Genomic DNA, 12,028 nt, shown 5'->3' with positions numbered 1-12,028 from the left:
CTTCTGAAGACTCCTTCCGGTGTCTGCAGAATATATTGAACCATCACCCCTTGTGTCTCTTGTTTTGCTTCCTATCTAGCAGCCCTCCCATTCGCCGACTCTTTGGACTTATTGGATTAGCTCGAGCCTCTTCCTGTTCTGACAGACTATCTCTGTGTCTGTTCCCACCTGTTTGAGCTTCCTGAGAGCTTTGATGCTCTCAGTCGTTCCCTCGGCAACCGGCATTCCAAGGGGTGGGGCAGTAGCAGTGGGCACTGACCACTGTTCAGACTGCATTCTGCAGCCGGCTGTAAAGTTCCACTAGGAGCTGGCTCATTCCTGACACTTCAGCGCCCACAATAATATATTTGTGGGGCTGGGCAGCTACAAACTTAATGGGCAAAGCTGAAGCCCTTTTCTTGTGGGCACCCACAATCTTCGGCGTGAAATGGCACCTATGCTGCATAGTTGCTTGAGACCCAGATGGTATCAGTGGGAAACAGCGGCTCTTTCCGGGCCTGGCAGCTTCACTTGCCATGGCTGTTCCAGGACAGGATAGGTCCAGTCTGTTATCCAAGCTCTGACAACTGTCTGGCTGTCCTATAATCAGGATAACTTTGAAGACAGTTTGGAAAATGCAGCTGGTACAAAATGCAGCTGCTGGGCTGTTCAATGAGGAAGCAGCCAAATGGGATTACACATCACCAATCCTCCAAGAGATTTTAGGATTGCCCATTAAAACATGCAAGTTAGGAGGAAGTTGTGCCAAAATTAGGGTGAAGATGAGTTTTCTAAAAACAAACTGGCAAACAAGTCAACAAACAAATAATGTAAAGCTAATGGAGAAATGGGGAGAACTGAACCCAGTGAGAAATAAAGACTGTATGTTTGCGGTCTAGTTTAGGATGTTGGCATGTGTGTATAAAGATCTCAATGGCCCAGAATGCAATTCTTAGAGGAGGACCTCCCCAATATCTGTAAAGATGAACTTTGAGCTACGTAGGATAGGATAGCATTTTCTCTTGAAAAATGGAGAAGGGCCTTCTCTGTTGCATTGGCACCAATATGGGAATTCATTTTTCTACTTTCCTTATCACTCACCCAGGGAATTTTATTTGCTGGGCGTGGATCACAAAACATTTGGGCAGTATAGCAACAGTAGTTCTACTGGAGAAGTCAATAAAGACTTTTTCAATAAATGCTATTTAAAAAAGGAGGAGGGGGCTCTTGGGAGCCACATGAAACTTTCTAAAAGTCTGGATAAGGGTATTGGGCTAGCCACGCTTAATAAGAATAAATAGTATAAAGTGAAGTGGTTCCACTTCCCCACAACCTGCGTTTGAGGTAGAAAAGGGTTGGGAGGGGTTTTTTTTGTATGTGAGGGATATATTTTCTTTATGGTATAAATAGGAGAGGGTGTGTGGAAGCTTTGGGACACCGCATCTAGTTGCTAAATTAAACAACCCCCTTAAAATTGCACCCCAAATTATGGGGCCTATATATACAGAGTTTCACAGGGACCCACCATTAGATAATTAAGAAATGTGGCATTTTGATGTTGACAAAGCCTTTGAAGGTAGCCCCACAAAAAAAACATGGCGTCATTATAAAAGCTTATGAGATGGGAGATGCAATAAAATGAAAGAAATTATTTCACCCACCTGGTTGAACCATTTGGGCCATATAATGGCATCCTGGTCGATGGTCAACTGAAGGAGTGGGGATCCCTGTCTCTTGATATTCCCAAACTTGACTCCGATGATGGACTTATTGGGAAACCTCACCCAGTTCACAATGTCCAAATCGGCTGCCAATTCCCCATTCTCATCCAAATACACTCCCTCTTTGGAAGAATTGTAAAACTGACCATTTCCCAGGAAAGGGTGGAGCTAGAATGGCCAAGAAAAAGGCAATGCTTAGAATATGTGAAACGACACTGTGCAGACTCAAGTAGCTGTGTGTCTTTTTCACTGTTTTCACCCAATGGAGCTCACACCCAAGTCAAAAAGCCTAGGCTCCCATCCCGTGCATGCTTATCTAAGAATATAACCCATTGAACTTAATGGGACTTCTGGCGAGCAAGTCTTAGGGTAGCACTGTAAAATATGATGTCCTTCTTATGTAGTTGGGACAGACATCTTGCTTCAACATTAAATTGTGCTCCTTGATCGAAACATATTCCCTGCACATAGCTATTATATGCTTTGTATGAAAACAAATACAATAAATTTTGATATATAAAAGGAGGGATAGGTTAGTTCAATGCATATTAATGGGTCAACAATGTAAAGACACCAGAAATATTACAGTGGTACCTCGGGTTAAGAACTTAATTAATTCCAGAGGTCCGTTCTTAACCTGAAACTGATCTTAACCTGAAGCACCACTTTAGCTAATGAGGCCTCCTGCTGCCGCCGTGCCAGAGCACGATTTCTGTTCTTATCCTGAAGCAAAGTTCTTAACCCGAGGTACTATTTCTGGGTTAGCGGAGTCTGTAACCTGAAGCGTCTGTAACCCGAGGTACCACTGTACATATATCCATATATATCAGACATTAACATAATGAGAACCTAAGCTAAGCAGGCACTTGCTTGATTCAGGCTCCAGCAACACACAGCCCATTAGGAGAAAAGATGGAGCTTAGTGGAGCTTGGTAGGTGCCCAAGTAGCACATCAGTCAGGAGGGAAGATAGCTCAGGGAGAGCTTGTGCAATGACATATCCCAGACCCTCCAAGTGTCCCTATTTTCCAGGCACAGTCCCAGATTTACAGAAGCTGTCCTGGTTTTTTATTTGATCCCCGAATGTCCTGCTTTCCCTTAGAACGTACTTATTTTCATCAGAGAAATGTTGGAGAGTATGGATGAATGTGCCCCTGGAGCCAAGGAGCTAAGCAACTACACAACCTTTAGAAGACATATGAATGTACCCAAGTATAGGGGAGCTTTTTAATATTTAATGTTTTATTATGTTTTCATATATGTTGGAAACTGTTCAGAGCTGCTGGGGGAATCCAGTTAGATGGGCAGATTATTATTATTATTATTATTATTATTATTATTATTATTATTTGGGGCCTCCCTATTTTCCTCAGAGAAATGTTGGAGGGTATGATATTCCATTCACAAAGGAACATATATGTAAAAGGCAAGGGTCTTAATTAAAATGAGTCACAGAAGACAAAGCGGGTGGTTAGGCCAATGTTTGGCATTGTTACCAGAGGCGTCACATCCTTAGACGGAAGTGTAAGGGGGGAATAAAGAGGGACCAATTCAGGGCACTTCACAAAGGGGTTTCCAAAATTTCACCTCCCCACAGTCAATTGACTTTACAGTCAGTCTCCATATTTGGTAGAGATATCTGAGATGAGAAAGGAAATACCTGCCATGGCTGTAGCTTTTGAATTTTCAGACTGTCCATAACTCTTTGCCTAGATCTTGATGAATCTGCAGCATTTAAGGAGTGTGCCACAGCTTGGACCGTGTTGTAGATCCTGTGGTTGTCGAGAGAGAGGATTCCCGCCCAATCATCTTGTGACAGCATCTCCAGATTCTCTCTCTCTCTGCACCTTGCACAGCCTTTCACTGCCAGTGCATGCTTTAAATATGAACAATTAAAACCTTCCTCCACAAACTCATTGATAGCAAACAATAGGGGTAGCAAATCACCATAGTTTGTCTGTTTATTTGTCTCAATTAAGAAAGAAAAAATACCATGGATAGGTTGGAGAGATAAGCCTCCATACATCAACTCCAATGAGATGTCCCACATTGCTGTTGTGATCACGACTTTCCCCCCGACAGGTTTTATCAACTTGTACATCAGTTCTATAAATAAAATTCCATTTAAGACATAAATATTGTCTACGTAGTAAACAAACAGATTAACTTGTTTCCATGAAAGAAAATGAAAGAAAATTTATTGGTGCAAAATTCAGTCCTCCTTTGACGATTTGTGAGATGGGAACACAAATCCCACTCTCAATGAGCACAGGTGTCAAGGTCTTCATGAACCTCACTCCGTTGTCAGTGTCTGGTGCAAGGAGGCCAATGAAGGTCCATCTGAAGTGATGGAGCAGCTTGACAATCCCTGGGTACAGGGCTTCTTCTTTGGGGACCATCCGGTAGAAAAAAGGAAACTGCCTCTTATCATTCAGAACATGAGAGACAAAAGCATAACTGACCTAGCAAAGAAAGGAAGATTGTTGGCTTGTTACATTTCGAATGAAAGCTGATTTCATAGCCCAAAATAACAAATTCTTTTGCCTAGGCATTTCTTCAGCAGGACCATGTTCCTCAAATCCCTATTCTTATTTATTTTTGCATACTTTTATACTACTGTTTCACTGGATTTATATTGTACCTTTGTTTTTATGATTTTGTTACTATTTTAATGTTGTACATAATTCAGAGATTTCTAAAATATCTAGTGGATTATTATTATTATTATTATTATTATTATTATTATTATTATTTTATTAATAAAACAAAACTTTCTGTGTTTCACTTAATGTATCAGTTTCCCCCAATATTAGGGATACAACCACCAGGACTATGGCTGGTCTCCTCTACTCTTTTACAAACACACAGCATACTTAGAGTCATCACCTTTCCCATGTTGCTGTTTTGCCCAAAGGGAACAGCCCTGCTGGCTTTTTGTCAGCATTGCTCACCATTCCCTTATTTATTCATTGAAAAAAGCCAATGTGGCTCAAGGCTGCAATCCCAAACCTACTATCTGCTATATACACTCATGGGGTCTGAACTAGTATTGACAGACCAGGAATGAGACCATGAGGTCCTAGCAGGTAGCTCATATTGACTCAGCATGTGGCAACTGCGAAAAAGCAAATTCCTTGCTAGGGATCCTTAAGAAATGGGAAGAAAATAAAACTGTCAATGTCTGCCTTTGCTTGAGAATTATTATTATTATTATTATTATTATTATTATTATTATTTTACCAGATTCTATTTGAAACGGAACACAGATCATTTCATTACAATATTCATAATAGTTGTTTCATAAGTTTCCTTTGATTCTCATAACCACCTGATGTTATTCAGAGCCTTGACATCCCAGGTCCTCATCATTTTGATGAGGACGACTGGATATCAAGAGCACACAAATCTTTCACACATAAGAAGCATCAAGTCTACAGTAAACTGGTATGTGGGAGGCTCCCTTGTGTTGTTTTCAAATTCTGAGTATCCCATTTGAGTAATGATGAGTACGTGATAAAAGAAAGATGTATGCTGTCCTCCAGGAGCAGTGAAAGCTCTCTCAAATCACTTTTGCAATACAAATAAGTAAATCAATTTATTTACTTTTGCAATACTGTTTTAGAAGCAAGTGTCTGTCTCCATTTTCATTTAACATCCACACCACACAGTCAGCCAGAAGATGCCACACCCTCTCCGTCCCTACCTGAGGGATTTTGTAGGTGCCCAACATGTTCGAAATCTGGATGGAGTTTTGAGTGTCAGCCCCTTCAAGAACAGCAAGCAGGTTATTCTGTCCTCCAAAGTTGTAGTTTGGAACATTTGCCTGCCCAGTGGAGAGCAGGTCTAGCAAAGATTCGCACGTTACCCTCCCATCAAAGAAGTTCTCATGGATGCTGTAGCCCAGAGTGATGTTGGGTAAAAGCCTGGGATTCTGGTTGATATCTTGAATGGCAAACAAGAAGGACAGGAGTTGCCAATATTTTGTGGATGCTTTCCTGCAAAAGCATACATATGCCAACATCTTAAGCATCCAACATTCAATAACACGGTTATTCAGTGGTCATTTTTCTAATCTATGGGTTGTGCTGAAGAAGATTCCAGAAAAACAGTCAGATTATCCGGGATCACTGTCCGTTGTTATTCACTTACTACTTCGGCACCATGAAAGCCTAAAGAAAAGTTTTACCACTTAGCCCACAAGATAGCATCTATTACTTTGTTTCAACCATAGACTTATTATACTTCTGCGGACTTTCAAAGATTGATTTCAAATATATTAGAGAATTTACAAATGCACACATTTTGTTTTTGTTACTAAATCATGTATATTATGCAATAAGAATTACAGTGCTATCTAGTATACTGGTCTGTGAGTTGCTTGTATTGTTTGTTTGTTCTGCAATGTCATATAAGGCAAACAGGTAAGTACAGGTAAGAATGCTCAATAAACAGCAGGTATCATATACCTTCCCTTCAAGCTCTGTGGAAACAAAACAGAATGCATGTGCAATAAATATGTAATCTAAAACTGATTTACAAGAGTTTCTTTGAAAATGTACCAGCAGCTGTTAGGTTGCTGAGGTTCATAGTGAATCTGGTCCTATTTTACTACAGAAAAGCTGGAATTGAGCAAAGTTTACTGTTTACATAGGTGGTACATGGAAGGATTGCATTTGAGGGAGGAAGGGACAGCAGCAAAGGCTAGGGTGCCCTGAACTTTTCCACTCACAAAACCAAGATAAAATGGATTTAGACACATGGCTCTGTCTCACTGGGCTGAAAAACAATGAATCGGGTGTTTATTCTGCAGATGAAATTTATGTCATTGTCCTATGCTACTATGCTTTACAGTTGAAAAGGGACTTTACTAGCAGCAGTTTCTGAAAAGGCTGGCGGCTGATGGTGTCGTAGCATCCACCAAAGGAGTACAGGGATTTAAGAGAAGCTGGAGAGAGCCTGGCATTTTTTTTTATTTTTTTTTATAATAATTTTTATTAATTTTCCAAACAAATAATAAGAACAGTATAGAACAGTATAACTTCAAGCTCATCAGTTCATACCCTTCTTTCTTTGACTCCCCCATACCTCCCCATCCCTGCATCCTTGTTTAATAATTCTTTAGCAACCCTTAGGTCCATTGTCTTAATTCCCTTTCATAAAAATTTCTTAAGTTTTTTTGTTTACTGCTGCAATTCTTTACTTCTTACCCCCTGACATCTTAACATTCCTCAATTTTGCAATTATTTTTAAGATATATTTTGAATTTCTTCCAGTCCTCTTCCACTGTCTCTTTCCCCTGGTCCCGGATTCTGCCCGTCATCTCGGCCAGTCCCATAAAGTCAATCACCTTTGTTTGCCATTCTTCCAGAGTAGGTAGTTCTGGCGTCTTCCAATACTTTGCCAGTAGAATTCTTGCTGCTGTAGTGGCATACATAAAGAAAATCCTATCCTTCCTTGGCACCACTTGGCCCACCATGCCCAGGAGGAAAGCCTCTGGTTTCTTAGGAAAAGTCCACTTAAGGACCTTCTTAATTTCATTATAGATCATTTCCCAGAAAGCTTTAACCTTTGGGCAGGTCCACCAAAGGTGATAGAAAGTGCCTTCAGTCTCATTACATTTCCAACACTTATTATTAGGCAAATGATAAATTTTTGCAAGCTTGACTGGGGTCATGTACCACCGGTAGATCATTTTCATAATATTTTCTTTTAAGGCATTACATGCAGTAAATTTAATACCGGTGGTCCATAACTGTTCCCAGTCAGCAAACATAATATCATGACCGATATCTTGTGCCCATTTAATCATAGCTGATTTCACCGTTTCATCCTGTGTATTCCATTTTAACAGCAAGTTATACATTTTTGATAAGTTCTTAGTATTGGGTTCCAACAATTCTGTTTCTAGTTTTGACTTCTCTTTCTGAAATCCTATTTTCCTGTCCTGTTTAAACGTCTCATTTATCTGATGGTAATGCAACCAATCTCGAACCTTAGGCTTTAGTTTCTCATAACTCTGAAGTTTCACCCTTTCGCCATCATATTCTAAAATCTCATAATATTTTGGCCATTTAGAATCCATATTAAGCTTTTTTACTTCCCTAGCTTCCATTGGTGACACCCACCTAGGGGTTTTACTTTCCAACAAATCTTTGTATCTAATCCAAACGTTATACAATGCTTTCCTTACAATATGGTTTTTAAAGCTTTTATACACCTTTACCTTGTCGTACCATAAGTATGCATGCCAACCAAAACTGTTGTCGTACCCTTCCAGATCCAAAATGTCGGTGTTCTCAAGAAGTAGCCAGTGTTTCAACCAGCAGAAAGCTGCTGATTCATAATAAAGTCTTAAGTCCGGCAGGGCAAACCCCCCTCTATCCTTTGCATCAGTTAAAATCTTAAATTTAATTCTGGGCTTTTTGCCCTGCCAGACAAATTTTGATATGTCTTTCTGCCACTTCTTGAAACAGTCCATCTTGTCCACAATCTGCAACGTCTGGAATAAAAACAGCATTCTAGGCAATACATTCATCTTAATAGTAGCAATTCGGCCTAACAAGGAAAGTTTCAACCTTGACCATATTTCCAGATCCTTTTTAACATCTGACCAACATTTTTCATAATTATCCTTAAATAAGTTCACATTCTTGGATGTTAAGTTTACCCCCAGGTATTTTACCCTTTTTGTTATTTCCAAGCCTGTTTCATTCTGAAAACTCTCTCTTTCTTCCATTGTTAAATTTTTTTCCAACACTTTCGTTTTTTGTTTATTCAATTTAAAACCTGCTACTCGACCAAATATTTCAATTAGTTCTAATACTCTTTTAGTACTAGTGTCTGGCTGTTGCAAGGTCAATACTAGGTCGTCTGCAAATGCTCTTAATTTGTAATGTCTAACTCCGACCTGAACTCCTTTAACCAAAACAAAAAAAATTCCTTCCAACTGGTCCTTTCTAATCATGTTTAACAAAACCTCCAGGACTGATATAAAAAGCAAGGGGGATATTGGGCATCCCTGCCGTGTACCTTTTTCTATGGGTATTTCTTCTGTTACCACATTGTTTACAATTAACTTGGCCTTTTGTTGGGAATATATTGCACCTATACCGTTTTCAAAACCTTGACCTACCCCCATCCCTTGGAGATTCTTTTTCATAAAAGTCCAACAGATATTGTCAAAGGCTTTCTCCGCATCCACAAAAATCAAAACTGCTTTCCTGTTAATGTCAACATCTAACAACTCCAAAATGTCTATAATGTTCCTCACATTGTCTGACATATGTCTACCTGGGAGAAAGCCTGTTTGGTCCTTATGAATCTCTTCTATCAACACTCTTTTCAATCTTTTTGCCAAAATGTCTGCAAAAATTTTGTAATCCACATTGAGTAAAGATATAGGGCGGTAGTTTTTAACCTGATTCTTCTCAGTCTCTGTTTTCGGTATAAGTGAGATGAAAGCCTCTTTCCACGATTCAGGTGCCTTTTTCCCCTTCAAAATTTCATTGCAAACTTCCTTCAATGGTTGTATCAGCCATTCTTTCAGCATTTTGTAGTATTTGGCCGTCAGGCCATCTGGTCCTGGTGATTTTCCCAATTTCATATTTTGGATGGCACCCTCTATTTCTTGGTCTGTTATTTCCTCATTTAAGATCCTTTTACTTTGTTCTGGAATTTTTGGTAGACCGTATTTTCTGATGAATTCTTCTATTTCTTGTTCATTGATTGGCCCTTGTGCATACAATTTCTTAAAAAAACTTTGAAAACAATTGTTTATCTCATTGGGTTTGTGGATAATTTTTCCATCCATTTCTAGACTTGTTACAGTGTTCATTCTCTGCCTTTTTTCAGTTGCCATGACAGAAGTTTCCTACATTTATCCGCTGATTCAAAAGTTCTTTGTCTCATTTGCTTTATCTTCCATTCTATTTGTTGGTTCATGAGCTCCATGTACTGCATCTGGTAAAACTTTATTTCTCTCAAAATCTCATGGGACTTTGGTTTGGACCTCAGCTTCTTCTCTCCTTCTTTTATTTTTTCTAAAAATTTTTCCTTCTTCTCATTTTGTTGCTTCCTCTTTATAGAATTTTGTTGAATTAGGAAACCTCGCATCACGGCTTTGCTTGCGTCCCAAATTATTCTTTTTTCCACATCTGTTTTCCTGTTGATCTCAAAATAGTCTTTTAATGTTTTAAGGGCCTTCTTGTGGATCTCTTCATCCTTAAATAGGGTGTCATTCATTCTCCATCTAAAAGATCCAGTTGTTGTTAGTTTCATCTCCATCTTCACCGCATTATGGTCGGAGCACGTTTTTGGACATATTTCTACTTTTTTTGTTCTTGACGCCAGACTGCTAGAAATCCAAATTTGGTCTATTCTTGTCCATGTCATTTTTGCTTCAGAGAAGAAAGTTCCCTCTCTCTCTAGAGGATTCCTTGTTCTCCAGATATCAATCAAATCCATTGTTTCAGTCATTTCGAAAAAGATCTTTGGTAATCTCCCTTCTTTTGAAATCACTTGTCTCTGTGCTTTATCCATGTTTGTTGAGACAACTCCATTCATATCTCCCATCATTAGGATTTTATAATCTAAAAAGTCAACTAATGTCTCATGCAACTTCCTAAAGAATTCAGCCTTCCCCTCATTTGGGGCATAAACTCCAACAATTAGTAACTTTTCTCCTTGAATTTGTATTTCAATTGCCAGGTATCTTCCTTGTTCATCTTTAAATATCAATTTTGGAGCCAATTTTTCCTTTGCATAGATCACCACACCTCTTTTCTTTACTTTGTCTGATGAGATAAATTCTTGACCAAGTCTCTTATTTGTCAGTAATTTCCTATGTATCCTGGCAATATGGGTTTCTTGCAAACATATTATATCTAATTGTTCTTTCTTGAGAGAGCCTGGCATTTGGGGCTCACGAAATCGGTGGCTAGTGGAGCAGCAGTAAACCCACGCCTATAAAATGACTTACTGGTAAAAGCTGGTTGAGGGAGGCTCATTGAATTTGTGTGGATTGAATAAAGCCCTTGTGGCAGAGATGACCCCACCAATGAGGTGGTCTCCTGGCCTGTAATAATTGAATCTGTCTAGCCAATCTCTCTCCAAAGTTAAGGGGCATTTCATCTCCATCCCACAATCTGCAAAAGGCAGCAGCAGCAGGAGCCGCAGGAGCAGTGCCATTCTGTGTCTTCCTGGAACAGCCCCTTCCCTTGTGACTGCAAAGAATCATTAGATGAAGCCAAACTCTGTGTACAATGATCAGTAGCATTCTTAATGTGAATGGAGCCCAACCAAGACTTCACATCTGAAACCTCACACCCACGTAGTCCGACCTACCTAAAGCTCAGCCCAAAATCCCAGAGGTGCAGAAGGCATTTCCAGCTCAGGTGCAATTATTGCTCTCAATTTTGAGGTTTATTTCAATGGACTCAAAGGTGATCTTTGGACAAACATCTGGAGTTTTGTTGAGAAGAAGATGAGAATGATAACTATGATTTTGAAAATTATAAGGGAAAGACGCATTGCCTTCACAGCATCCTGAACTCTTCATGCACAGGTGCAGGGCTGGAGAAAAACATCTTTGCAAAAGGCTCCCAGCTGTGGCTTTAAATTCTGAGCAGGACACTGGAGCAGGAAGCTGGTCATATCCAAACATTTGTGAAAAAAACAGAGACTCGCTGTTATGATGATCATCATCATTATTATTATGAATCTCTGGTGGGGAATCTTTCAGATCCTGTGAGATAATTGTCAAAGAACAACCAGATGCTCTGTGACAAAAGTTTCATGGGCCCATAGATGGCAGGAAGGAAAAGAAACCTGCTTCTTAGGATCAGGTGCAGTAGGACAGAGCCATAGAGATTTTACACGACACCACCCAAAATATTTAGGTTCATTAGGCCCTTGAATCAATTTGTTGTTGCTGTTTAGTTGTTTAGCCGTGTCTGACTCTTCATGAGCCCATGGACCAGAGCACACCAGGCACTCCTGTCTTCCACTCCCTCCAGCAGTTTGGTCAAACTCATGCTGGTAGCTTCAAGAACACTGTCCAACCATCTCGTCCTCTGTCGTCCCCTTCGCCTTGTGCCCTCCATCTTTCCCAACATCAGGGTCTTCTCCAGGGAGTCTTCTCTTCTCATGAGGTGGCCAAAGTCTTGGAGCCTCAGCTTCACGATCTATCCTTCCAGTGAGCACTCAGGGCTGATTTCCTTAAGAATGGATAGGTTTGATCTTCTTGCAGTCCATGGGACTCTCAAGAGTCTCCTCTAGCACCAGAATTCAAAAGCATCAATTCTTCAGCGATCAGCCTTCTTTATGGTCCAA

The 12,028-nt window shown here is 39.9% G+C and overlaps 1 protein-coding gene across 1 annotated transcript in view; it reads right to left on the bottom strand.

Annotated features, from left to right (window-relative positions):
* The window catches only part of LOC307209847 (vomeronasal type-2 receptor 26-like), a gene marked incomplete at both ends in the record, with an annotated part of 161,875 nt that extends 155,589 nt beyond the window's left edge, over positions 1-6,286 (bottom strand). Inside the window, 4 exons of the mRNA XM_079965211.1 lie at positions 1,641-1,868; positions 3,997-4,161; positions 5,403-5,641; positions 6,259-6,286. Coding sequence (XP_079821337.1) covers positions 1,641-1,868; positions 3,997-4,161; positions 5,403-5,641; positions 6,259-6,286 — 660 coding nt within the window. The remainder of the gene's footprint in view (positions 1-1,640; positions 1,869-3,996; positions 4,162-5,402; positions 5,642-6,258) is intronic.
* Positions 6,287-12,028: the final 5,742 nt, after the last annotated feature.

Source organism: Podarcis cretensis (genome assembly GCF_951804945.1).
Source record: "Podarcis cretensis genome assembly, chromosome: 2".
Lineage (NCBI taxonomy): Eukaryota > Metazoa > Chordata > Lepidosauria > Squamata > Lacertidae > Podarcis > Podarcis cretensis.
This window is presented reverse-complemented; position numbering and strand designations above follow the sequence as displayed.